This window comes from Megalops cyprinoides, chromosome 18 (assembly GCF_013368585.1).
Source record: "Megalops cyprinoides isolate fMegCyp1 chromosome 18, fMegCyp1.pri, whole genome shotgun sequence".
Classification (NCBI taxonomy): Eukaryota; Metazoa; Chordata; class Actinopteri; order Elopiformes; family Megalopidae; genus Megalops; species Megalops cyprinoides.
Window position 1 is genome coordinate 15,489,045 of NC_050600.1, and position 27,971 is coordinate 15,517,015.

The following is a 27,971-nucleotide window of genomic DNA, read 5'->3' on the forward strand; positions in this document are numbered from 1 at the left end:
CCAACACAGTTCTTTGCAAAATGCATACATTTATCTTCCTCCATGTGCAGAGAAATTCTGGCTTGCTACTTCAGCCTTTTTAACTGCAGCATATTTCATAATAAACATGTTGTTCATAAAACTTCCAGCAATTTCTCGAGTTTCAGTGAAAAGGACTCTCAACCTGGGCTTATCTCAATTGGAACGAAAAACCAACAGGTGCAACGCATAGATAAGTCTTCAAATGGCATAGGTCATTTTTTGAGCAGGTCTTTTCCATGAAATTTCACTACTTTATGCTGGAAATGGAAGGATTCTCTTTCACTCTCTACTCCCGTTTTTATCAGTTTTGCTTTCAGCTGCTTCTCTCCCTCTTTGCCATTTACAGATACACACTGTATATATATTCTGAAAACACCAACTTCAGTCATCACACCTTAATGGCATATTATGGCATATTCATGAATTCTCCACATATTTCACTGTGAAGCAATGCAACAAAAACTAGTAATGCATCATGAGGGGCAAAGCCAGGACAATAAAGCCTTAACATACCCAGATGAAGGACTGTTCCCTTCTTGATTCAGAACTGTGGGCAATGACTTTGACCAGGTGGCACTGCACACGGGACTTGATAAAACACTCCAAGTCACCGTTGGACCCAATGAGTTTGTTTTTATTACACTGGGTATGTCAAAATAATCTTTAAATACTGTTTCTGTCAAAATATTGTCACTGTATCAACATATTTTATGCACACATATAAAATATGGGAAGCTGCAGCCTTGTTCGATATATGTTTTGGGGGCCTAAACAAATGGGGTGCCTCTTGTTAATGTTTTGGGTGGGCGGACAGCCTATATCCCCACATGGACTATTAACTGGCCTAATCCAGTAAACTAGTCAGTTGACATAAACCTTGAAATTGATTGGAATATCAGAGTCATATTGTGTGATTGCGGACTGAATCCTGATGAAGGGGTGGGCTACATATAATCTTATATACAACCCTTGGACATACGCAGACTTGCTTATATCAGCCAGCAACTATTAAAGATTTTACAGATGCATTCCTTCCTCTCATTCTCCACACTTGAAAATACATGGATTATACCTGGAGAACGTTGCTGCGGAGTGTGTAGGCTCTGTCTCCTTGCTCTAATGTTTTCACTCTGTGTACTAAATACAGTCACTACTCTTACCTCTTATATCTGTTTTTTGTCTTTGTCCCCTCTGATGACCCATCATTTCCCAACTTCACAGTTATTGGTAATCTTTTTTATGAATCAGATTAATTTCTTATATATCATCTTTCCAATTCACCATGTTATGCATGCTCTTGATCTATTAGCATATTTTCTGTTTTCCAGAATTTCATTTTTATTTATTGCAATTTTCTCATTGTAGGTTGGGTTTCTGCAAATAAAATTTCAGTATAATATATATAAATGCTATAATATATAATAAGTATACATTTATAATAAAAATCACAATAAATAAAACCTAATAAAGCCTTTAAATTTTTAGAGAACAGAAGGAAACAAAGACATAGCAGCTCAACATTCACCATTTTGAGGTCAAACATAACTGACCAAGAGTCATGTGTGTTTTACCTGTCCTAAATACTCACTCTTTTTTGGGAGTGTCATATTGAGTGAGCCACATTATCTTTTAAAATGGCACAGCACAGAGGGAAACTGATACTGATACAAAAACAGGTTCATCAATCATTGTTTGATTGGCACACAGAGCCAGAGCAGGACATTTTGATGGCAAAGACAAAACCAGCCCCCACAAACATCACCATACCTTTAAGAGTACTTAATTGATATGAGGTGGGAACAACAGCTCTGCTTGGCAAGGGGTAATATGAAGAGACTCCTTGTCTGAAAAGACAACAGACTCACTTCACACCGCAGAGTTAAGACGATAATTGGTGAGACAAGGAATAGTAATTGAAAAGACCAGTAGTTCCCTGGTGGCCTAACCTTCTGGTTGTTAACGCACGCAATCAGTCCTCGCCTGGAGGAAGAGGCAATGCTGGAGTTCCGGACCAAAGACAGGGAGACAATGAGAGACAGTTTAACAGACTATGGAAATATCCATTATCACCTAGTAATTACACAGGAGCCTTCACATGTTGAGAACCAAATGAATGCTTACAGGTCCCCTTTGGGCACTGCAAAGGTAATTTATCTTGAAATGTGAATGCAGAAAGTTGTTTTTAAGAGAACACATTGACTTTTTTGGTAGAAATTCCAGTTGCTTTACTCTATCACATTATTTGTTTCTTTTGTAAACATCATTTTTAATGATAATATGAGTGGCTTAAATTTTTTATTTTCTATCCATGTATGGAGCCAGATATTACTCAGGCAATGTGGATTAAGTGTTGTACATTGCTTAAACATAAAACAGCAGCTCCACTCAGGATCTGAACCTGCAGTTTTCCATTAGCAAGACTAGACATAATGTATTTGGGACACATTCCTGTGTGTAACATTCTACACTAGAATGCTATCAGTTCAGCCATAGTAAGACTTTATGGATATACATGTACATGTGGTTCACCTCTGAGTCTTTCATGTGTTCATGTCCCAAATCTCTCACTTTCTGGTGCAGTCCTTGAGGGATTGCCTTTTGCCAAAACATGAGATGGGTTGCACAGTCAATAACAATGTGAAAAGGGAAGACAATTTCTGTTATATATTTCTAAGCAGGAAAGCTTCCAGGAGCATGGAGAGGAGATGATATCCAGCAATGGTCTGATTTATACTCTGTTCCCTCTATAAAACATGTCTGCTGTGATTTGTGGGGCCTTTTGGTTGCTGTTTGGTTTGAGGTACATATCCAAAAATGGAAGAAGCAGAGAGGGGACATTGAGGTGCTGGTGGTCAGTGAGTTATGAGGTGGAGAACCGTGCAGCATGTGCTGGAGACACACAGATACAACTGTAATGTGGACACACTGTGTCAGGGTCCTGCCTCTTCTGATTCCTGATGTTTTGTAGATGTTTTATAATCAAGAGAAGCATGTCACGCAGGCCCATAAAAACAGGACACACACACGGAAATTTCTTACATTCACATTACTCTTAGGCTCTAGTGTTGCCCAGAACTCAAGACTGCTGCTTTAACGTGGAGTAAACACCAGTGCCATTGTGTAATGATCAAAGATTCTTTTGGAGAAGATGGCTGCATATACAAAGAGATGATAACATATTACGGTGCTTCTGCAAAGAATGAGACAATGCAATTAATGTTAAATGGGAATTTTATCAATGGAACTGTCATTTTTCTTATGATGCCTATGTAAATTATTTTGCTATCAAATTCTATTTACATTACAGTACATTAAATAGCAAGTATATATGTTATATGCATGTATGTACACACACACACACACACACACACACACACACACACAGTCATACTGCAAATCATGTGCATTCTCATCACAGGTAGAACCTGTTACATTATGCTTTCTTTGATCAAATCCAACCACATGGTGTTGAAAGATCTGAAAGAAATATTACAACTGCAATCTGAATGAGGGATGACACGTTGTTTCACTTGTATAAAGGATTACTCTTCTATGGGCTCTGAGAGGCAAGAGAATCCATACATAGTCATCGATTTGGGAACATTCAGACTGAATGCATCTGAAACGCAAGATGGATAATAAAATAAACTAACATGGCACCACTAACTGCACAAGGTGGAGTTAAATCTATATAAATCTTGCCTGTTTATTATTACAGGCTTTTATAGACATGGACTCATACCATGTGTGTAAGCATCACTATTTTATTGTGACCCCACACACTGTCCGTGACCCTTTTGTTATTACAGCAGTGATACACAGTACAACCCTGTAAATTTTTAATACTCTCTACATGTGGTTGTAGAAATCAGAAATCAGCTACTGCATGTAATGTAAAATTATCTTGATGAATTTTTTATAGTGACAACATTAAAATGTGTAGAGTGTACTTCTCCTGGGATATAGTATTTCACATTTGTATCCCTTTCATCTGTCTCATAATATTAAGAACAGTAATGTCAGGCTAAGTTATGATGACATTACATATGAGCTTTGCCAATGTAAGCATCAATGTCCAATCTATTTCAGTTCTACTGGAAAATAATCTGTCCCTATTGCACATGCATAGTTTTCTGCATTTTAGCATTTAACATTCATGTATTTATTAATTTGTTATTCTAAAAATTGTGTGCTATTGAGTAGTGATGACCTCATTTTGTGTCACCCCAATGGAAAGGCCTCTGCTGAAATCAAGAGCAATTTGCAATGGCCACAGGTTACAATATAATTGGGAACAAATTCTTTACATTTACACAAAATACAATTATGTATCAGTTTAAATGTTACTCAGATGTCCTGTGATACACGACTACTGAAATTCCCTTTTACCAGGTTGCTTGAATGCCATTATAAATACCCTGCAGCTTGTTGAAAATACTGCTGCTAGTATCCTAATAAGAACAAAATGAAGTGCCCATATTACATCAGTTCAAGCATCGATTCACAGGATACCAACAAAATACCAGATTGATTTCAGGAACTGTTGTTCCTGATTTATAAGGCTTTAAATGGACTTGCACCTGCTTACTTGCGAGATCTATTAATCCCCTGCAATCCTCATAGATTACTTTGTTCAAAAGAAGCTGGCTTTCTGTTTCCAAAAATAGAAAAAAAAAACAAATCTGGAGGAAGAGATTTCTCAGACAGAGCTCATCTATTATGGAAAAGACTACCAAATTATGTCTGGAAATCAGATACATGTTAAATTTTTAAGTCTACATTAAAAATCTTGTTGTCAAATTGGGTGCTGAGAAAGAGGGTGGCTCTTGGTTATGGAAAATTCCTAGTCTCCATGATATTGTTTCATGTCCAGTGACACTTCTCCATGTTTTTGGCAGGTTCCTAAAATGAATGGGATGCAGGACAGTATTGGATCACCATCACAACCATCAGTCCCAACCTTACTGCTCACCTCCTTTGATATACTGGTATACTGTATCTTTTTGGCTGGAGACACATAGTATTACATTGCCCCATTACACACTGTACCTGAATTGACTGGTCATCCTATTCTATTACTCTAATTCCTTTTCTCTCTGTCATGCAACAAGTGCTCCTTCAGAACTGCCATGTGTTCATTATCATTTACATTGCCACATTGGGCAAAATGCCTGGACCATCACTCCATTGCAAAGATCTTGTCATCCCTGCCCTGGCCACTGTTGTATCGAGGGTTTCCCTCACAGCCTGCCTGAGCCCACCATGCAATCCGTCAGCCATCAAACTGTTTCTAGATTCCAACTGATGTAATGAATTGAAGTATATTTCATGCCATTCCACTGTTAACATTTCACCATTTTCCAGGAGTCACTCAACTGCATTTTCCTATTTTACTTACTTTTTCCCAACTGACTCTGGGTTTTCTGAGTTTTCTAGTTTCATGTTTCCCTCTGGAAAACATTCTATGATATTGGTTTTGCGACAATATCCATTTTATGAATGATATATCACCAATACAATTTGATTGATTGATGTAGCTAATGAAGGAAAAGAGTCATTACCGTAGAGATAGCCCTTGTAAATATCATCAGGATACAATATAGACAATTATGAATGGTGAAGCCTTAAGAAAAGCATATGGTTAACATGAAGAAAAATGTACCAGCCTCCCACCTCTAACATCACAGGAGCATGTGACAATACTGAAAGACCAATTACAATAAAAATTGTATATGCATTTTCTAGGTGCTTTCAGAAGCTCACCTGCGAGTGGGAGGGGTTAGCATTGAGTATATAGACAGTCAAAAGGGTATGGAGATAAACCTGTGACTCACTGATGCCTTGCAGGTTGACAGAGACTAGTTTGCAGATGGTGGAAAATGGGGTAAATCAAACTAGAGGGACCATACAGCAGAGTGGATGTTCGAAAACTTTGACTTTTTATGGATGAAGCTTGACCTTCCTTTTTGAGTGAGGCAGGCTGGAGCAACAATAGGTGTGAGCACAGGGTGTCACAAAGGGGGATCTCAGGCTGGGTCAGGAGTGGGCCCTTGGTGGGAGGCTAGTGGTGGTATGAAGTGTGAGTGTAGACTATCAGGAGGTGTACAGGGGTAAGGCCAAGCTTATGGCTTGTCCTTCATCAGCAGGGCGAGTTCATAGAGTATTGGCTATAAGCATGTGCAGTGGGTTATAATGCATACATATCTACAGAGTGCACCTCTGGACCGAGAGGGAGCCCAGGGAGAGTGGATATTTAGAGCATCTGCCTAACTGTCACTTGTGCCTATTTTAAAATGAATTTCAACTGATGTTTCCCTGTTTTATACACACACACACACACACACACACACACACACACACGCGCGCGCGCGCGCACACACACACACACACACACATCACACTACCCACAAATGTCATATTCATGTGTATCAATTTGAACACTAAACAGGCATACCAAGACCAAGCTCTTTGCACGGCTCATTTCCTGTAGGCTACCAAATTATGATACAGAGAAAAGTTCATTTCTCTAAAGTGCGTAAAATTGACTACAAGGCCTGTTGAGAGGGACACAGCCATGGGGTTAGCATGCTCTCACAGTCATGTGCAATTTCCTTTTGAAACTATGGGGATGTCAAGGAACTCTTATCATCTACTCACCATGGATTTCAAGAGCAGTCTATTGAACTTTAATTTTAGTCTACTAAACATTTCAATTCCATTGCCGATGGTGCTGGTCATTACACTCATCAGGCAGGAATCAGGCAGTGTCACCAATTGTCTGTTAGAATTCACAGTACTCCCCCAAAAATAGTAATTCATGTTTTTCAAGTCATTCTGTCTGTTTCTCCCTTTACAGAACAAAGCACTGCTGCAATACCTGAAACATTGCCAGCTGCCACACCATCCATACCAGCTAGATGAAGCTAAGCAAGGTTGGACTTGTTTAGAACTTGGATGGGAGACCCCTTTGGAAAGCTAGGTGCTTGCTTTAAGGTGTATTGGCTTAAGAGGGAAAGTCTTACTTCTGGATCTTTCAAGAACGTAGGATGCCATTCAGCATAGATGTTTCAGCTGATAACCTAGGTTGTGACTCTCTGTGGCCATTAAAGACATGTTGGCAAAGAATCATGAGTTCCCTGGTATGGTTATTAAATTCCCTATCAGACTCTTTCAATGTGGCTATCTAATATTTACTCAGATTAATTAAATTAACAATTCCTTTGCCCAAAAGGGAATGGGTCCGCAGGTGATTCTGTTCACATGAATTGTGTTTATCATCACTTGGTGAGTTGCTCTGTGATATTCCAAGCTTTTGGAATTTTTTAATCTAAAGTTAGAGCAAACTGCAATTATTTTACTGCATATTGTATATTGTCTTTAAAAAAGCTGTGTCAAATTGTTGCTTTACTGGAACACTACAGAAATAGAACAAATTTGAAAAAAAAAAATCATTAAAACTAGTTGCTCTGAAGTAGAGCACAAACAGTTCACACAATGTGCTCTTTTAAATGTCAGATATTACACACCCCACTTTGCCTGCGTCGTAGAAGAGTTACCGCGCTTTTATGCATAAGCCATTGATCAACACCTTTCATTATTTCTTTCATGACTGAGAAGCACAATGACCATGCATTATGTAGCTAATAATAGGGAGGTATTTCAAAGTAATATATCCCCCAATTAAGACTGTCACATTGTTTTACTTCCAGGTCCAGTCTTGGGTTCAGACTCTTAGGCAGAAATACAGATAAGAGCAGCGTGATTGACAGAGGGGAAAGGGGTATTAAATCTCCTGAAAATAGAAATACGGTTGACTGAAATGTAAATGTATTCTTGAGATAACTCCCATCATTCAAAATACTTCCAGGAGTAGTTCTCTCTCCATCATTCACTCTCTGTCTGTCTCTCTCTCTCTCTCACTTTCACTCACTCACACTCTCTCTCTCTCTCTCTCTCACACACACACACACACACACACGCACACGCACGCACGCACACCTCACTAGATCAATAGTATAATTTAATGTGAAGTCATTCTGTCATTAAAACCCTTCTACATGTCACAAATAGGTCACAAAACATACCTATTCACACAGATTAAATTCTGATAGGGTGAATTTAATTGCCATTTACTCAACGTGAGGAATGTTTGTAAAGAAAGCCAACCATTGGCTAAAGAGTGACACCTGTCTAATTGGCTGTGCATAAAAACAGGCGCAAATTAGCGGTCACCTAAGCGGGGCGAGGGGCGAGGGGCGAGGGGCGAGGGGCGAGGGGCGAGGGGCGAGGGGCGAGGGGCGAGGGGCGAGGGGCGAGGGGCGAGGGGCATCAATTACTTCAAAATAGTTGTGTGCCTCATTCATCAAAATGTCAGTATAGGAACGAGCACGTTTTGCTCTTGGAACAGTGTGTTCGCAAGCTTTATATCGGATTCATGAAACGCGCAGACGTGCAGTTCTTACCCTAGTTCCAATACTTAACCTCAAATCTAAAAATCCAATGGAAGGGTACGCTGACCTTCGAGTAGCAGGTATAGCTGAGGTTGCCCAAAGGGAAAACGATGAGGATATTGATTCGGAGATTTAAAAAAAACACCTGACAGGGGTGGGTAAGAGAAATCAATCTCCTAGTGAGAGCAGTGGACTGTCCAGACGGTTGGCAAATTACTAGTCGAAATAAGCATAATTTTACATCAGTTTGTTCGTATCTTATTTTAACACATTTGCATCTGGCACATAAGATGTGGGAGTAAACTTATACAAATGGGGCAAAGGGTGCCCAGTGCCATGCAATTCATACCTTGACTCAGACTTTGTTTTTTTTTTTTTTTTTTTGTGGCAAGCCTGAAACGTACCCTTGTGTTCTGGAGTAATTCAAGTCCTCGGTTATTCAAACTGGCTAACGAATGGCATATTTCATGAGTCTTGTGGACAACTCAGCGGGCTAACGTCATTTTGCACACTTTCTGCGTGCTACCTGGTGCGTCCCGAACGCATCCACTAGTCTTAGCACTCCCGAAGAGCGCCGCATTACCGAACACGTGGTTGTACCAAACCTTCCGTGGCGTCTGCGCATCAACCAGCAGTGTTATCAGACTCTGTCGAAGAGGGCCGCATTGAAGAAGGTCCCTTGACCGAAACGTTTGGTAATTCGCCATACACCCTCTGCACTTGAGCACTTCACCTGCGTCTACCTCATTTTAGTGGGTTTTTTTAGTCCCAGGTAACCGTATGAAGGTTGTCTATTCCTAAACCGACACATCAGTGGTAAATACTAAGATCAGTGCTCGCTTACATACGCAGAATCAACTTTTTAGCAAGCAATCTTTATCACATACAGTAGACAGGGTCACAATTATGACTTTGCAAAGCCGTTATTTACGGTATAAGCCGTCTAATTGCATTAATTGCATTAACTTGAATTACATTCAGGTGTTTAAGTATCGCAAATTGAATCATGTTTATGTATTTTAGCTGTGAAAGGTCATTTTGTTTAGAGCCGATACATTTGATAGCTGTGCAATTTTATCGGAATGACAGATGGAGAAAAATGTCTTGCTGAAACGTGTATTTGCACATATGGCACTAACGGTCTGGAGTAGTCGAAAGATTCAGTCGTAGTGAACAAATACCAACTTGAACACATTTTTAAAAAATTGTACCACATTGACCATACACACATTACACGCACCAAATTGCTTGTACTCATGAATAGCGAATCTGTCATTGAATTTTAAATCATGACGACCATGGTTAGCAGCCAACTCTTCTCACTTGCGTTGGACCATGCTGAATACATGTAGCTGTATTTATAACAAAATTTTGCACCTTGATGTAATGTCCAACGTGGACCAATTCAGCATTAAAAATTTTCAAGATTTCATGAAATGTTCTGCACAACAACGATGCAAGTTTTGTCTTGTCTTTGCTCTTGACTGAAATGTTTATAGCATCAACTATTGTGCAAAGTGTGTGTACAAACATATACTGTAAAAATGAAGGCACAAGGTTTATATTATACTTGGTGTGCATAAAATTATAAATATGTATGTATGTATTCATCTAACAGTCACTCTGGGTAAGAGTGATGTTAAGGTAAATCATGCCAAGATGCTGTATATACATGAATATCACAGGTGCTACAACAACATAAACAGAACAGGAGATTAGCAGTGATCACATTGCCCCTTCCCCCTCTTCCAGGCCCTGCCAGCTTTAGTCATTGTACACCACTGTATAATTCTGCAGCATGGCTTTCTGGTAAATGGGCTGCATTCTGATTTTTTTTTTTTTCCTCCTTTTAGGATGTTAACAAGACATTGCAATTTATAGAAGCATCAAGTCTTTGTCATTTCTGTGGATATTGTCGCTTAAGGTCAATATATGCTTCCTTGCCTCTGATTTGATTATATACACGTGTCATCAGGCGGTTACAGTTGTTAAATTGTTCAGTTAGGATAATGCATTAGCAATTAATGGAGTTTTGGTTAAGTGGATAAATTAATAGAATATAAATGGCAGACTGCACACAGGAATAACAAATGACCAAATACAAGGCTTACTGTGGCCTTTAATTTCAGTACCAATTCATCAAAAGGAACAAGGACACTGAGCAAATAAAAACTTTCACTATGACACAAACTAGCATCTTGCTAAGGCTTCATGGTCCATGGCTGCTCCATGAAGAGTTACTCATAGTAATTCATTGTTTCAATGTTTTATCGTACTGCGATCAGAGGGGTCTTAAATTTGTATTATAAGGTACTGTTGCATACATTTCATTGCTATGTTAAATAATTCTGTGTTTGTTGTGGTTACTCTTGGATATAGTTTCCCTTGGTGTCCCCGCATTTAAATTAATCTATTCAATACATGTAAATACATTCTTTATGGCCTCTGAATTTATGCTTGCAGCATAACTGATTTTGCCTCTCTTAAAGCACCAGTGTACAATTTCCATACAGTTTCAAATATTAATAAAGGCATAAACTAATATTTTCTCCTTTATCTCAATTAGCAGCATCCTCTTGCAGCCAGAAGCACACATTGTGACAGTGACATTTCTTTCACCACTCCCAACAGGCTTTGGTTTTGCAGGCTTCACAACCTTGAAAATTACTTTGAGAAACAGACATATTTCATTTAGTATTCATTATTGATTTGCTAGTAGTCACTCATAGCCAATATTACTCATTCTACCCCATTACATTACATTGTCATTTAGCAGACACCCTTATCCTGAGCAACTGACATAGGTTAGTTTTTGCATGTTACCCATTTATACAGCTGGATATTTACTGAGGCAATTTTGGGTTAAGTATCTTTCGAAGGGTACAGTGGCAGTGCCCCAGTGGGGAATCGAATCTGCAACCTTTGAGTTATGAGCGGTGCTACTTTTTTTTTTTTTTTTTTTTTTTTTACATGCCATCCATATATACAGTGACAAGTGATTTTTTTTTCCCTTTATATTTCATTTAAACTGTCTTTACAGTCTCAGAATTGCAAAACCTTTCCAGTTGTACGTTTATTTCAGAATGCATATGACATTCTACATCTCACTTCAGAGATGAGGGAAACGTGGTTGGTAGACGTCTAAGGTACAAGTGTCATTTGGATTACTCCCTGCATCTTACTTTACTGTACTTTTTGCACATGACAAATGTGTCGTCTTGTAGAACGAGTTTAGGATGAATTTCATTCTGCTTTGTTGCTATCTGAAGGAAGCATTATGATGACCATGGCAACCAATCAGATCTTAAGCTGAGACACATGCACAGCAGTGTATCAGAACCAGGGAAAATATTTATTATTCTTTCATATGTGTGTGAGAAAAGGTGTGCCTTGTTTTTGCCATAGCTTTTGCTAAAAATGAACATCCATTAAGGGCACGGCAGTTTGCTTCCAAACTGTTATAAGGGCGTTTGACCAGGAAGAAGCTGAGACAAATACTGCCATAAGGATATAAGAGAATCTGAATTCTCAGCAGCTACTTACCTGCCCATTAGTGAGCACATTTTGTCTGAAGGGAATCTGTGTACACTATTATAGGTCATAGTCATGCTACAAACATCATCTGAGTTTCAGAAGCACCTATAATACTTTTTGGTTTAGTACAAAAGAGTGAAAACGTTGGATAATGTTGCTTTTTGCATTCATTAATTCTGTGTCCTTGCTCTACCACAAGTATGAGGACGTGAATTCAGCCATGTGCATGACATTTTTCAAAATCAATTATCTCCTCTGAACAGTAGGGACATGGATACCTACTTTAAGTTGAATACACCTGTCGTCACAGAACATCTTTCCTCTGCACCGGATTCTGTCTACGTTTGATTGGTCTACTTGAACTACTTGGTTGCTAAGCGACCTCTTTCATCTTTTTTCTAAGGTGTCTCATTGCAAGCACTGCTTAAAATCTTTCATGCATTTTTCCTGAGAGCATATGCTAGGGAGAAATTATGATTGGTTCTGAGAAGGCGCAGTCATTGAAGATTTTATTTTGTACAATGACCACAAGGACTCCTGTTAGTACATGTTTTCAGATATGTGCTCATTTTTGACAATGCATCTCTGTAGATACATCAAGCTGTAATAATGGAAAGTTGAGCATTTCTACGAAAAGGTATTAAAGATGACAAAGATCCTGAGGTCAATACCCTTCCACATGTCATTGAGAGGTGGAGGTCTGTCAAAGAAATGCTAATATCGCCTGATGATGAATCAGGTCTCATACAAGAGAGAAGAGAGAAGAGGGAAATGGGAAGCATTCAGTACAGCGCATAATGTGAGCAGAGCCATTTATATTTCATAACATCCACAAATTTCACAATATTAAAATTGGATTTGGAAAACATCTTATGCTGTTATGTATTGTAAACAAGGATTAGCAAGGGCAACTAAAATTGCTCTTCCCTTTTGAAATGAATGAATTCCATCCCATAACCCAAATGACATTGAGCAGTGTACAATATATATCCTGCTGCTTACTGACTGTAGTCCTTTTCTCTGGAGTCCATTCTCTTACCTGTGTAGAATTGTCTTGCAGGAATACTGATAGCACAGCTTAGACTTCAAAAACGCATTAGTCTTGAACAAGACACACAGACTAGTAATGCTCCGGAAACCAGATGACACAGCAAACAACGTGAAATCAAAAGAAGGTCAGGGCCTGTGTTTATCTAAAGTGTCAGAGTAGGAAATGTTGCTTGAGTGACGCAAATTTGTTCCCATTATGCCTGAGAACAAAAAGGTTTTTATAAAGATGCTTTACACTTAAAAGTACTCCTATCTCGGCAGGTATTTGAGTCCTCAAAAACTGTCCTAACCCATTAGGAGTTTCCATTAGTTGGCTGCACAAAGGGTGTGTGTACGCATTTTCCCGGACAGGACAGATGTTTTTATATTGGTTAGATAAGAACGATATTTTAGTTCTTGCCAACCTCATCAAAGGTGTTGACACTGACTCCATCTCTACCATTGCTGTGTTATAGCTCATATTGCATAAATATTATTAATAATGCAATATAATTATGATTTAATACTCTTATTCTTATGATGATCATATGAATATTATACTATTTATGCAAGTGAGATAAATATATTATATATAAATATATATATATATATATATATATATATAATATAAATTTATTCAATTTGGAATGCTCAGTGATGTCCTCAGTTTTCCTTAAGTCATGCTGAAACATATGATGCCATTGTGACATGTTTTATGCACTGCAAGCTCCATGTCCAGGTCATGGTGAAGTGAGTCGAGGGAAGACACCGCTATAGGCTCCTGGCCATTGTTGGCTGATTACACAGGAGCAAACCCAAGCCAGAGTGCTCAACCTTGCACTTGAGACAGCAAGCGCTTGTACTGGTTGATTCACTTGGGAGACTATTTAATTTACATGCTCTGCTAGAGTATAATACCACTGCCTCACCAGGCAATCAAATCTGCAACATTATGGATACAGGCTCAGTTCCTAAACCACAATACTACATTAACTATAAACTATAACCCACAATAACTATTTTCTTAGAGAAGCCACATTTGTACATTTGAATTCTCTACCTGGACTTCTCACCAGTATTGAATAGCATGAAACAACACATTATTAAGAGGTTCTGTTCCTGAAGGTAGACACAAGTGTCATTCTCTTATGGGTTTCCTTTTCAGCAGAGGGCAAAATGTCGAAGCAAACGCCACTAAATCAACTATCCAGTAAACATCTGCAGGTGCCCTGCAGGGGGCAGTAATCTCCTCATCAATGTTTCCAGCAAGGACCTGAGGGTCTCGGATGCTTGCAGTGTCACAGGAAGTTGCTGATGACATCACAGCAGGGGACCTGTCCGACAGAGAGGAGGTGAGGAGAGTATTCTGTAAAAACATATTCTCCAGGTGAATGTCATCGTGAGCACAGACCCTGTCAGAGACTGTGGAAAGGAAGGTGGAACCAGTTTGATCTGGTGGCTTTTCAATAGGGGCAAGCTGTGAAATGCCCTAGAACTGTAAAATATTATACAAATAGAAAATATATTTGTAATCAGTGCCCTACATATTATGTCATGCTCATGTTCAATTTTAAACTGGGCTGACTGGGGAGTATGTGTGTGAGCAGAAGCCTCCTATAAATATCCATACAGTATTGCCTATCTGTCTGGAGATATATGGTACATGATACATGCATATGGATATTTTTGATGTGCTTTTGAAAGATACAGCATACTTTATAAAACATACAGTGCTGCTCTTTCCACTGCAGTTAGTATTAAATACGAAACTCGTTTTTTGTTGTAGTTACAAAGTTAAGAACAAATACAAATGTTTGAATAAATCTGGAAATCACTATACTTTATTTTCAGTGCTATTATACAACTATTATATCTGATTACTCCTTGATTAGAAATGTGTCTCTTGTGATCTTTCATGAGCAGCATGATCTTGTCGCTGACAGATGATTATTTCCCCAGCTGACTGACACTCATACTCTTTTCAGAAAACAACAATCCTATTTCTCTCCTCTTGATTTGAAGACAGCGGGATATCTTGTCACACATTTATCTGTGTGATCTCTCAAGAGAAGTGAAGGTTGGATGTCTGAATGAAGGTGACATAATCTGGCATGGGAAGCCACACGTTGTGCTACACTTCACAGTTCTGTCTTTCACCTTCAGTGTAAGGCGTTCCATTACAGACTAGTGTGATTCACAATATTTTCATTTGATGGAAAATACAGGTGCTCTGACAACTCAACATTTTTATGTAGTTTTAACTTGTTCTTTTGGATGATTCCGATGTATTATTGACTATTACATTAACAAAGCTGATGTCCAGTGATTTAAATTAGACGCCAAATGCGAAAGTGAAAGCATGACAGTATGAATTGTCATGAATTAGGTCTCTTTCCAAGAAATTAATTTCAGGGGAATGTCAACAGTGATATACAATGCTTAGATTGATACAAACAATTACTTTTAAAGGGAGTGCCAATGTTTTAACCTGTAAGACTGCTTCATCGTTGATATGTGCATGTTTTATAATTGATATTATTTTGGCCAGATAGGTCATGGGCCCTGGTCCAATACAAGCATGTCCTTGAAGCCAGGAGTCCTTTTGATTTTCTAGAGGGAAGTCGTCTCAGTGGAGCTGCTGTTAAGCTTATAAGCTTGAGGCTTCTTTTTTTCCCGCATATGATTTGACGCTGCTCTTTGGCTCTCCTTCTTGCGATTCACTACACTCAAGGTTTTGCTTTGCCTCTGATTGTAATATTCACTTTGAAAATCCAGAAGAATTCTGATGTGTATGCTTCCCGAGAAGCTGACAAACTATGTGTGAACAATCCAATCAGAGACGGAAAGGGATGCACATCTTTGTGTGCATTTCACCCTCGGTCTGATCTACACTATGTAGTACGTGTGCAGTATAATGTGATCTTGACTAATCCGTACTTTAAAAAACACACAGGCACACAGGTAATGAATGAAAATATCCATATTTGAAATTGCAATGTCTTCATTTCAAGTGACATTCATCTCATATGGCATTCCTTTAAAATGTTATTTATGCTATGAGGTTATTTTTTTGTCATTCCCTAGGGAACTGAAAGCATTCACAAACCAGGAAGAGCTCCTGCATCAGCAAAATATTTTGGTAGAAGCTAAATCTGCACTGACATTTATATCCAAATTGAATATGTCAGTGGTGTCCATGTAGACAATGTAGAGTAAGTCTTTACAGAGTGTAGGAATGTGGGCTTGAAAATGACTGATTACATAAACGAACACATCCCAGTGCCTCTTAAAGTATATCAAACAGAAGTCATACATTTAGAGCTTGGTCAACTGAATCAGTTCAGTGAAGAGTGCCATCTTGTGGTTGAGAATATAAGATTATCAGGAAGTGTTGACTGAAAATGGATGTGGATGCTTGTTAAGCTCTGAATTTAAGTATTGAACTAGGCTATGTTTTTCTCTAAATTTGGTCAACATGCTACAGTGAAATGATAGGGTATCAATTCTGATTTGTATCCTCATATCATTGGTGTGCTTATCATTGTACATTGAAGAAGCAGTTTTTGTCCTCACATGATATCATATTGTCTGACTCTGTTGCATATCCTGCAGACACTTCCCTAAAGTATTGTGCCTGAATTTACCAGGAACACGTGACAAATAAGGAAGTAAAATGACTAAACTTTTGTTCCAGCTATTTTTAGTATTTTATTTGAGCCCCTAAATATTTCTCATCAAACATGCCGTATGTATTGTGGCATGACAAAGGCTTGATACACAAACTGACTGAATCACCATCTTTTTAATCATCAAAATAAAATCAATGTGTAAAAAGATCAAGCTGAAGTTGTATATAACATATTTTTAAGTTGTTCAAAAATTCTGGGTAATGCTGGTATAGCTCTAGTAAGATTTGATCTGACTTGATCACTAGAATACATAATATTTCCAGCTTTATTAATTCCCTTTGAGGACAGAAATTCCATCTTAAAGGTAAAGCAGAAATGTAACATGATACTGTTTATTTACTGTTCTTCACTCCTTAATTAGGTATCTGTGTTAATTGAAAAAAAGTAGTACTATTAGAATACACACCCAGTGAGGAGAGTTTTCATATGGGCTACAGGGCAAATGGCTAACTCTTCTGCAAGTGTCCTTAGTGTGCATTACTCTCTTCTGGTTCATGAGGAAGCAGAACTGAAACTTCACCATCTATATTAATGCCTGATGATCAACTCCTTCAGTCCCAAAGGACTGACCCCCAAAAATACCTCTCATCTGGCAGTATATGAGATGCAGTGCTGGTTGGACTTTTTTTTTTTTTTTTTTCCCTCATTTGCTTCAATGAGTGGTGTAGAGTACAGTATGTTTGATACAATAAATTCAGTAAAGATTTAACATTAACCATTGTGACATCACCGATAAAGGTGCCTAAGATAATTCAAGCAAATCCTATTGTCCCTCCATTTCTGAGCACTCTCCAAACCTGTACCTGTATTATTTACATCAGGAAGTCACCACTGCATTGTGTGTAATTCTTAAATACAATGCTCTTTATGATGTTTGGAAATGTAAACATGTCGTTTCTGGCATTTAGAACAAAAAAGGACTGTATTTTAGATGGGCATTTTTTGAAGTCCAAAGACCTTCAGTGTGACATTGTGAAACCTGGGAAAGAACCCTGAATTGATTTAATGCTTGGTGTTAATCTGCTGTACACACAGTTCCAGACAGGTATTCAGCTTAGAGGTGCACTTGAATATTGGGAGCAGGGACAGCAGGTGTCCTGATCCGTAAAATCATCTTTTGTGTGTCATTTCCTTCCCTGGGGTGGGGTGAATGGGAGTTTTGCACAAAGCATCAGAGGCCATAGGTACTGTATCGCGCTTACCGAATCTGCAGCTTCAAATTTCATGCAACACAGCATACACTGCTGTCGGAGAAGAAACGGGACAGTTGTCTGTGTACCTGGCCCTCTTATACGTTGAGACAGGATTGTGTCTGGTGGAGTATGACAGCACTGTAGTTACTGGAGCTGCGGTGTTTGATGTGAAGATGTCTGTCCCTAAAGCTGCATCCTGTCCACTGTAAGCATATATCATTTTAACAGGAGTATTTGGACTATAATTCAAATGTGTTGTCTTGTAGATTAGTTTAGATATTTGGCAAACACTCACCAATACAAGGTAAACCAGGTCCCGTAAAGAATCAAATTCTCTGTTGTCAGCAGTTTAATGCTGCCGGACAGAGTGAACATACTCTGTCTTTGCCACAAGTGATTGCCTCGAAGTACGCCACCGAGGAATCACGTCAACTCCTTTTAAAGCAAAATACCTAAACATTAATTTAATTCCTCAACACAGAAGCCTCAATTATCATGCAAGACTTAAACTGTGTTACAGCTTAAAGGGATCAAAGTGAATTATTGTTTTTGGTACAACAGTGCATAATGCATACCCTACTGCGGGACAGTGAGCGATGAGGTGTATCTGCGTATGTGACTGGATATGTGGGTGTGTAAGTATATGTGAGCGTTCCGAGAGTTGATGTTCAGAATTATGGTCATCTTTCGTGGCACCAGATTACTGAAGAGAGACGTTCTATAATGCAATGGTCATTGATGAAGACCTTCGAACACTAAAACTCTGTGTGAGGCTCCAGAATGAACAGGGGAGTGTGAGGGTTCCAGCAGTCATCTCTTATAATTGTGTGTAATACTGTGATTGTATTTTTTTTTTTTTTTTTAACAAAGGCAGAAGAATTCTGTACCAATTACAAACATCTTCTGTGTTAGGATTATCTGAACAAATGTCAAGAAACCACCATTGTTAGAGATTACTTCAGGTTTATTTCTGTGAATGGGTCTCTTTCTACTTTGTGCATTTGCTTAGTATTACGGTGCCCTGACATAAATGTAATTACCTTTTATTGTGAAGCTGTATAAAGCCTGGATAACTTTGTTTTTTAAAGGTGTCATTTGATACTGTCTGTGAATGACCTCATTGGGGCCAACAATTTACAAAACTTAACTACACCATTGCCATTCTGTGTGTGTGTGTGTGTGTGTGTGTGTGTACATGTACTTGTTGTTCAAATTACTGTAATGTGAATAGGACATACCAAAACAATTTGAATTGACGACTATTTTCCTTTAACCATTGCATTCCTGTGTGCTTCTTTGTTGTGAGACACCTGTTGTAGGCGGTAGAGACAGCATTACCAAAGTTCAATTCATGTCCAGGTTTCTTCGGAATTATGTGTAGGCATCTGCACACAGGGATTTATCATAAAGGTGAGGTAAAACACACATTTATACAGCTAGGGTAGAAGGTAATGGTAAGAATGTCTCTTGTAAGGGTATTTCCCATTTTGGATACGATGCTTTGAGTCAGGAGGCTGGTGTTCCGTACCAAAGCCCTGAGTCAAATGCTTATTGTCTTGACTTGATCTGGCACGTTATTTACTTCTGCATTCAACTGGACTATAAGGACTTCTTGCCATTACAAGGCATCCAGGATTTAAGGTAACAAATAACAAATATATATGTACAAACATATATATGTATAATGTAGTTCATACATGTAAATAAGATAATGTATGTAAATATTATATACAAAATAATATATATTCAAGGGAAATTAAGTTCTACTGTAAGTGTGCTCCTCCCTCTGCTTACAGTAGCAATGTACAGTGTGCACGGTGTTAGACACAGTAGGTCTAAACCTTACAAAAGTATTATTAGTCTGTGGTGCGTATGGCTGCATGTCACATATGTAAACTATAATAAAGTGGTTAATACCAGGGTTTTAGAGGGGCAATCTTTGCATCGTCAGGTTGGAATATTGTATTCTCATATTGCTGCATGTGGATGGGGTGACAAAAGTGTTTGCGACACCCACACGCCAACCATGGAGCTTGTAATTGTTCCAAGCGTACATTCTGATATGTCAACAGGCCGTTATTACAATTTTAGTTTTTTTTTTTTTTTTTTTTTTTGCTCCTGTCATGTGCGTATCTAACTTAGTCATGAAACAGTAAATACAGCATTTATATTTGGTGACAAAGACTGCTATGACAGACAGGCCTTTATGAAAGAGTAAGGATATGGAGGACCCAGCTCAAATCCACCTCAGTCGTTCTATGGCATTTATAGAGTGTAGATACACTTGGGGGACCAAAGGGGAAGCCAGGAGAAGGGGCAAAGGAGACAATGAATGGTGAAGCCAAGCCTTGTGATCAGTGGCAGGAGTACGGATCTGAAGCAAAGGTACAATTTTAAAGGTTCTAATATTGACTCAAACATGTTGCAACGTTAATTACAAAATTTTTTTTGGAATTTCTATTTATGAAAAGGTATGTGAAGCCTCCAAATTAAAAATAAATAAATAAATAAATATCCTTCCACCTCTTTTCTTTGAATGGGCTTCATTAAAGCTGATCATGTATTTACAGGCAGTCATGACAGTATTACAAGCTGAGAGTATCTGTCTCTGCACATTTATGTATGTCCATAGTCTCTGTAGTCATTGAAAATGCTGCTAATTTCAGGTCAGAATCACAGTATAGCTTCTATAGCCACATTATAGCTTTTTTAGCCTTTCCAGAAACATGCTATTGCTCGGTAGGACTGTTCTTAGTTATATTTATCTTTTCAAGTTACCTTTGTGACAGTATGGGGGGGGGGGGGGGAATAATATCTAATACTTCAATTATCCAGTAATATCCTCTTGTTTGTTCCCATCTTCACTTGTACATCATGGTTGTTTGCATTGTTGCTTGTACATCATTTTTTGCAGTGTTTTTGAGACTAGAAATTATGCATGTGTCCCATATGCCCCCCATACATATTATTAATCTATATAATAAGACACATACATATATGTGAGAAAGGGAGGAAGAGTGAGTGCACAGTGTTAAACTCTTGTTTGTTAAGGCAGCAGATGTTATGCTTTAATGATGACATGTGTCTAAGTATTACATTACATTTCTATTTTTAATTTCACTTTGATATAGTGAAGTGAAAATGGCAACTGGAGCTGCTGGAGTGAAAAATCTTAAAGAAGGGGATTTGTAGCTGAATGGCTTCTCATTTTCCTCTCTCTATTTTGGATAGTACATGGATGAGAAGCAGATTGAGATTGTAGCGAAAAGGTCTGGGAGTCCCAATGTGGTGGAGGACAGCCGTGTTTTCGACAGGAACATTCAGAGTGCAGACACTGGCAATGGGCACAGCACCTGTTGTACCAAACTCCAGGAGTCCTGCCCAGGACCACCAAGGGGTCTTCTTGCCTCCATAATAACCAAAGGTACATTACTAGAGTTCAGCAGGGGAAGAAAGAAAGCATGTTTAGCAGGAATAATATTGCCATAGAAAAAATGTGAAAAGGTCTGGTTTGTAGTGTATTCTCTCCTAAATCCCTTTTACCTTTTATGGAGTTCATTTGTCTTCTTGCTTGAAAAGGAAAGGATATTTTGGTGTACATGAAAGTAAAGATAATGCCTCCTACCTGAGACAGTGCTCCCTGTGTCGTAATCTAGCCTAAAGAAAGAGCATGTTGTGGAGGAAGATGTCGCTCTCCTGTGGTCAGATGGTATAAGTTTGTTTGGTCTGCATGTGATCACTGAGCATTTTAATGTGACACTTAAGGTCTTTTTTTGTAAGATTGTCAATGGTGTAATAAAGGATAATAAAACCATTTATTGTGCCGGCTGCATCTGGATTAAGAGAGAAGGTGACTAAAAGGCATGCCTCTTTGGACTCAGTCTAAAAATATGGCACAAAGTTATTGATGTTAGATGATGATGACGATGATGATGACGATTATTAGTGGTAGAGGTAGTAGTATATCATCAACATTTACCTTTGCAGATTGTTCCTTGTCTGTTCAGCTTGTTAATGTCCTGTACTCTTCTTTGCAGTGACTATGGCTGCACTGCTCTTTGGGGTGGTCTGGTCCATCACCGGGAAGGAGTGTCTTCCAGGAGGGAATCTTTTTGGCATTGTGGTGTTATTCATTTGTGCTATATGTGGGGGGAAGCTGGTTGGACTCATCCAGTTCCCTACACTGCCTCCATTCCCTCCACTTCTCGGTAAGCACCATCTGATAATTGCTGTTAATGGAACATTACCCTTTATCGTTATGACAGTGCAGTGTTTATACTATATCTGCAATGAAAGCCTCTCTTTTGAGCTGATGCTATTTTAGCGGGCAAATTTCCCTTAAAGGCCTTAATTCTCTCCTCCTGCACGTGGACTCCCCGACAGAAGAAAAAGCTACAGATGTGATTGCATATTTATTGCTGTTATGATGATGGCTTTCATCACTGTTCAAAGTCCTTTTCTCTGTTTGTTTTACTGTGCATGCTGCCTCTCTTCATCTTACCGTACCTTGAACTTTGTACCCTTCTGGGCATCAGTGCCAGATTTGCCAGCCCTTTTCAGTGCTTACCTGGACACATTACTTCTGCCACAGTGAATACTGCGCTCTGGGGTGGAGAAATATTCCAAAATAAGTACAAATACATGTGGCCTTTGGTTAAAGTACAACTCTTCTGATATTATTTTTAATAAGGTCTAGTAGGGTGAAGGCCACATATTACAGATATAGTTTGAATCTGACTGACTAATGAATATAACTTTCACCCCACTTGATGAAACGTAATAAGAATAGGTCTAATAGATTACAAATGCAGATTAAACCTGACAGACCGAGAGCTATGACAACTCATAAATCAAGATCTATTTTGGATGGAAATGTTGTGTTTTCATCCAACAAATATTTATGGTCTCATAACACCTCATAATGTTTGCCTTATCAGTGCATATGTTCTGTGACTGTTTCATGATAACCTTGTATTTCCCATGGATTTATACATATTAGGAATAATAACCTTGATTGATAGTGTATCATGCACTTGTGGAAAATGTTGGCCTTGAGGTGCCATTGCTCCTTTATTCAGCCAATAGATTATACAGAGATATGGTATTGTTGAAATGAAGCTTCCAAGAATATGCATATGCAAGTCTGTCAGATTTCAGGCACTGAGATACACTAGCTTAGTGCAAATATTGAAAGTGCTCTGATGTTGCATCCAGACATTACATTTTTTTTATTCTTCCAAAGTGTAGATCACACAGATCAACTCAGTTTCCATCTCTGCTGCCTACATGGAAAAAAGTAATAAGCAGTGGTTACCACAGGTCAAGGTCCTCTCCAACACTAGTGTACTGTCTGGCGTTATATTGCAGAGACTGATGGATTAGCTAAAGCGCAGCCAGACTGTGCCCAAGTCACATTAATTTTCTGCTGCCTTTAAAATAAATGAAATAGTTCACCTTAGCTCAGTAGTTTCATATTCCACATCACTCAGCATAATTATTTGGATTTGTATCATGTTACATTGTACCATACATGTGAATACAAATGCACCAATCATGTAACATGCAGCATACAGTACATCCCATGCTATATGAATGATTCCATGTGAAAATTAAATATATTGTAATATATTAAATATGTTGTTCCAACCAAGAATATAATGCAAATTAATTTAAATGATATTATCAGAATCCATATAATTATATAAAATTGTATAATAAATAATACAACTATATTGCAATACCAAAAAGGCAATAATTTAGATATTTTCAATATATTGATGAAGCTAAAAAAGGGCTAAAAATATATTCTCTAAAATATATTTTCAGCATACTATTTTTGCATGGGATGGGTGTATGTCACTGTGCATATTAAGGAAGTACATTGTGTTATCACAGGAATGCTGTTGGCTGGTCTCCTCCTACGCAATATCCCTGTGATCAATGGCACAGTCAACATTGATGTGAGATGGTCAGCTGGCCTGAGGAACATCGCCCTTGCCATTATACTAACCAGAGCTGGACTGGGACTGGATGCATCGGTACCAGGGGAACTTTCAATTGTGGAACATTTTAGCTGCATTGCCTTTAAGTTATTTAGCACATGTTGTCAAATGTGCACTTGGCAATGAGTGTGTTGACATCATTCCATCTAATATAGGCATCTGTAAACAATTCATGTTAATTTTTATTTTCCATTGGGGTAGTTAAGTTAAGACATCCTAAGCAACACCCAAAACTGATTATAGATTGACATATTTTGACATTTATTTTCTTTATGTGAAAGTGTGTCTTCTGGAACATTTAAAAATCTTGCACAATGTTTTCTTTTTACTAGGCTCTTAAGAAACTGAAGGCAGTGTGTCTCAGAGTGGCAGTGGGGCCCTGTTCAATAGAGGCTTGTACAGTGGCGGTTGTCTCTCACTTCCTGATGGCCCTGCCTTGGATCTGGGGCTTCATTCTTGGGTAAATAGACTGCTGTGTACCTTTGACAGGCTTTGAAAATGGTCTTTGCAACATGCAAAAGTGTGGTTGTTTTAATGATTGACATAATTAGACAAATATTTAGCATGTAAAAGGGTACATTGTACTGAAATGCATACACATCCAACTACCCCCACGATTCTTATAGGAATAAACATACAACTAATGCTCTTTAAGGGTGAATTGTGTTCAGTCAATATAAGCCAGCGCAACGGCTATGATGTCTGTTCTGTGGAATGGCAGGCATAAGATTCCAGTGTCGGGCTGGAGCAACTGAATCCTGACACAGTCCTGTGTGCTGCTGTCCTCCAGGTTTGTGCTGAGTGCCGTCTCCCCTGCAGTGGTGGTTCCCTCCATGCTCCTCCTGCAGAAGGATGGGTACGGTGTGGATAAGGGTGTTCCCACTCTGCTCATGGCTGCTGGCAGCTTTGATGACATCCTGGCCATCACTGGCTTCACCACCTGTCTGGGCATGGCCTTTGCCACAGGTATAGCGTGCTGCTAGCATGAGCAGAAAAGTGGCCCTTTTACAGGAGAGTAAAAATGGTGAAATTCTCCATTACTACTCATTATCTTAACAGATCAGTGTGGATATAAGAGGAATAAAATACTGTGTTCTCTGCAAAACATCATGCACAATTCTCTGGCCTTTCCCTCTGTCTCCTCCTAGTGGTCAAGATTGTGAAATGAATCATTTGTAGTAGGGTGCAGAGCAATTTTCTGAATTCCTGAAACAGACATGCAGAGTTTAGGTTTCAGACAGTTCCTAAGACAAAACAGTGTTGGTTTTTATACAACATTCTCCTTCATGTGATCTGTTTTAACAATGTATTGACTAATATTCATGAATGTACTATGATGCATCAGAATCCATCTATACCTCTAATGTGTTTCCTGTCAGATATCAGCCTAATAAACATGGTTGATCAAGATTGTTGAGACTTGAAACAAGGAACACAGCAATTTCCAATGCCATTGTCTCAAAAATGCAGATTGTATCTAAAACTGCAAGGAAAGGCATTAGTGAGAACATTGCTGCAATGAGTGTAAATCACACAAGTTCCTCTTTCCCTTGGCACTCCGGTCTTATGATTAACTGTTCCCCTCATCATTCTACAGACACTGAGAAACTGCTATGTTACTGTCCTTTAAAACTAGGTTATGCTGTTAATTAATACCATGAACAGTATTCAGGTACCCTAGATTTCATTGTGCATTGGGATCGTATTTAAATGCATTCAATTGCATTGTAAAAATGTATTCAGTAAGTGACTCTGGACTCTTTACAGGGTCCACCTGGTTCAACCTGGGTAAGGGGATCCTGGAGGTGGTTGGGGGCATGGCAGCGGGGGTGGTCCTTGGCATTTTCATCCGATTCTTCCCCAGTAAAGACCAAGTGAGACGATGTCTACAGCTCAGAATTATTCTTGAGGAATTTAAGTGGATTACTGTGATATTAGACTGAATGTATGTACAGTATGTCTGTCAATTACCCCCACTGTAACGATTATCACTAAAAGTGTTAGAAAATTTGTTTACTACCATGGACCTTTCAAATTTCCAGGATTCTATTCTTAGTTGGAAATAGTAATAGAATTTTATATGAAGAGTGTTTGTTTTTCACAAATATTTTATCATTAGACTTGAAATAGCTTGAAATAGTGAATAATACGTTTAAACTAGGGTTTGGATATTCAATCATACATCCTCCACTTTGTGCAGCACACAGACTGGGCCCACTTCTCTTTCTCTATGACAGGAAGACCTGGTGGTGAAGCGCTCGGTCATGCTCCTGGGCCTGTCCATTTTTGCAGTATTTGGAAGTCGTGTTGCTGGTTTTTCTGGTGCAGGTGGACTGTGCACCCTGGTAATGGCTTTCCTGGCAGGACTCAGCTGGGGAGAGTCAAAGGTCAGTGTTTCATTCCAGCAGTGTCTAGAGAATTTAGTAACTGGACTGCCGTGGTTAAAGCATCACCCCTCTGAGCTGTCCTGCACAAATGGTGTCCTAGGGTTCTGTTGTACCAAAAGTGTATCATTTCAACATGCTCCTGTTTTCTGGAGGATTGGTTACTGGCATATTCAGGCAATATTTGTTTTGCTCTAATTTTACATTTGGAAAATATTTCCAGAGAAGACTTCTGCTGCATAAAATGATAAAAAGGAAGTATATTTCCTAGCCTTAGAAAGTGGTGGTTGGACACCAAACATGTATTGACCTTCTCAGGGTCCAGTGGCAGGAGTTGTCGGGAGGTCCTGGGACATCTTCCAGCCGCTCCTCTTTGGACTGATTGGAGCTGAAATCACAGTCTCCACACTGAATCCCAGTACTGTGGGTGAGTGCTCACATTGCCAGAAGCAGTCTGCTAACTGTACAATCCTTGCATGCAAGCTCTGATTGAGGGATACCAAATAATGTTGTGATTCAGATTGTCAAATGGAAGCTAAAAGGAAGACAAGCCAAGGCTTTCAAATTTTGTGGGAATCTTGAGCTGTTTTATACATAATTATGTTTTACCACACTAATTTTGAAGTTTTCAATTGGATGTACAAATCACCTACCAAGGCAATCAGCTTTAAGATTGAGTTGTAATTTCTTAATATGTTAGTACTGTCTAATATTTAATCATAGATCCACCAGAAGTGCCTCTTAATCAGGATGCTTCTGGGATGCACCACCTGCAATGGTGCTGCAGAGAGGATTTTCTCAATCAGTCTCTCTGGTCCCTCTGTCTCTGCAGGGCTGGGTCTGGCAGCTCTCAGCATTGGGCTAGTTGTACGTGTTCTCTTCACCTTTGTCATGGTGCTGTTTGCTGGCTTCAACATGAAGGAGAAGGTGTTCATCGCCCTGGCTTGGCTCCCTAAGGCCACTGTGCAGGTAGACATTGTTGTAATATGCTATCCAGTGTGGCACACAGGACACACCCAATAGGATGCAACGGAAAACGTGTAATTCTTGATCATCAAGGTTTTTAGGTTTGCCTGCCTGGCTTTGTTTTTCCAGGCAGCCATTGGGTCGACTGCTCTAGACATGGCCCGCAGTAAAGGGGACCCAGTGCTGGAGAAGTATGGTATGGATGTGCTGACGGTGGCGGTGCTCGCCATCCTGGTCACGGCGCCCATAGGAGCCTTGGGCATTGGGCTGGCGGGACCGCGACTGCTGCAGAAACGCAAAGACACTGCCCTGGAAAGCACACAGGCAGAGGGTGAGCTGCACTCCCCACTCCTCTTCTTACTTACTCTTACACTGGTGACACTTTTCATATCAGGTCTACCCATTCCCCATCGTCTCCTAGTACAACTGGCTGTATCCCAAATCGCACAGTATCTTAGCAAGTGTGCATAGCCATCAAGTACATACGCACGTAATGGTACAGATTGTAATTCACAGTACCTGAATGTCATACAACATCTATATTTATATAGTAAATATGGATTTCTTGTTCTGTTCTTTGTTTCATGGCAGTAAATTTGTGTGCCTCTGTTCAAAATACAGGTAGGACAGGCGGTGGGTCGGAGACTGCGTCAGACCCTATGGCTGAGCCCTCCACAACATACGAGAGCTCAATTTGATCAAA

General features: G+C 39.1%; 1 protein-coding gene across 1 annotated transcript; it reads left to right on the top strand.

The window, feature by feature from the left end:
* The first annotated feature begins 21,150 nt into the window (after positions 1-21,150).
* LOC118793624 (sodium/hydrogen exchanger 9B2-like) lies at positions 21,151-27,966 on the top strand. The gene is made up of 11 exons (XM_036551850.1): positions 21,151-21,340; positions 21,954-22,124; positions 23,812-23,954; positions 24,251-24,378; positions 24,709-24,884; positions 25,686-25,792; positions 26,156-26,305; positions 26,621-26,729; positions 27,135-27,271; positions 27,398-27,599; positions 27,890-27,966. The coding sequence occupies exons 1-11, from the start codon at positions 21,151-21,153 to the stop codon at positions 27,964-27,966; spliced, it is 1,590 nt and encodes a 529-aa protein (XP_036407743.1).
* Positions 27,967-27,971: the final 5 nt, after the last annotated feature.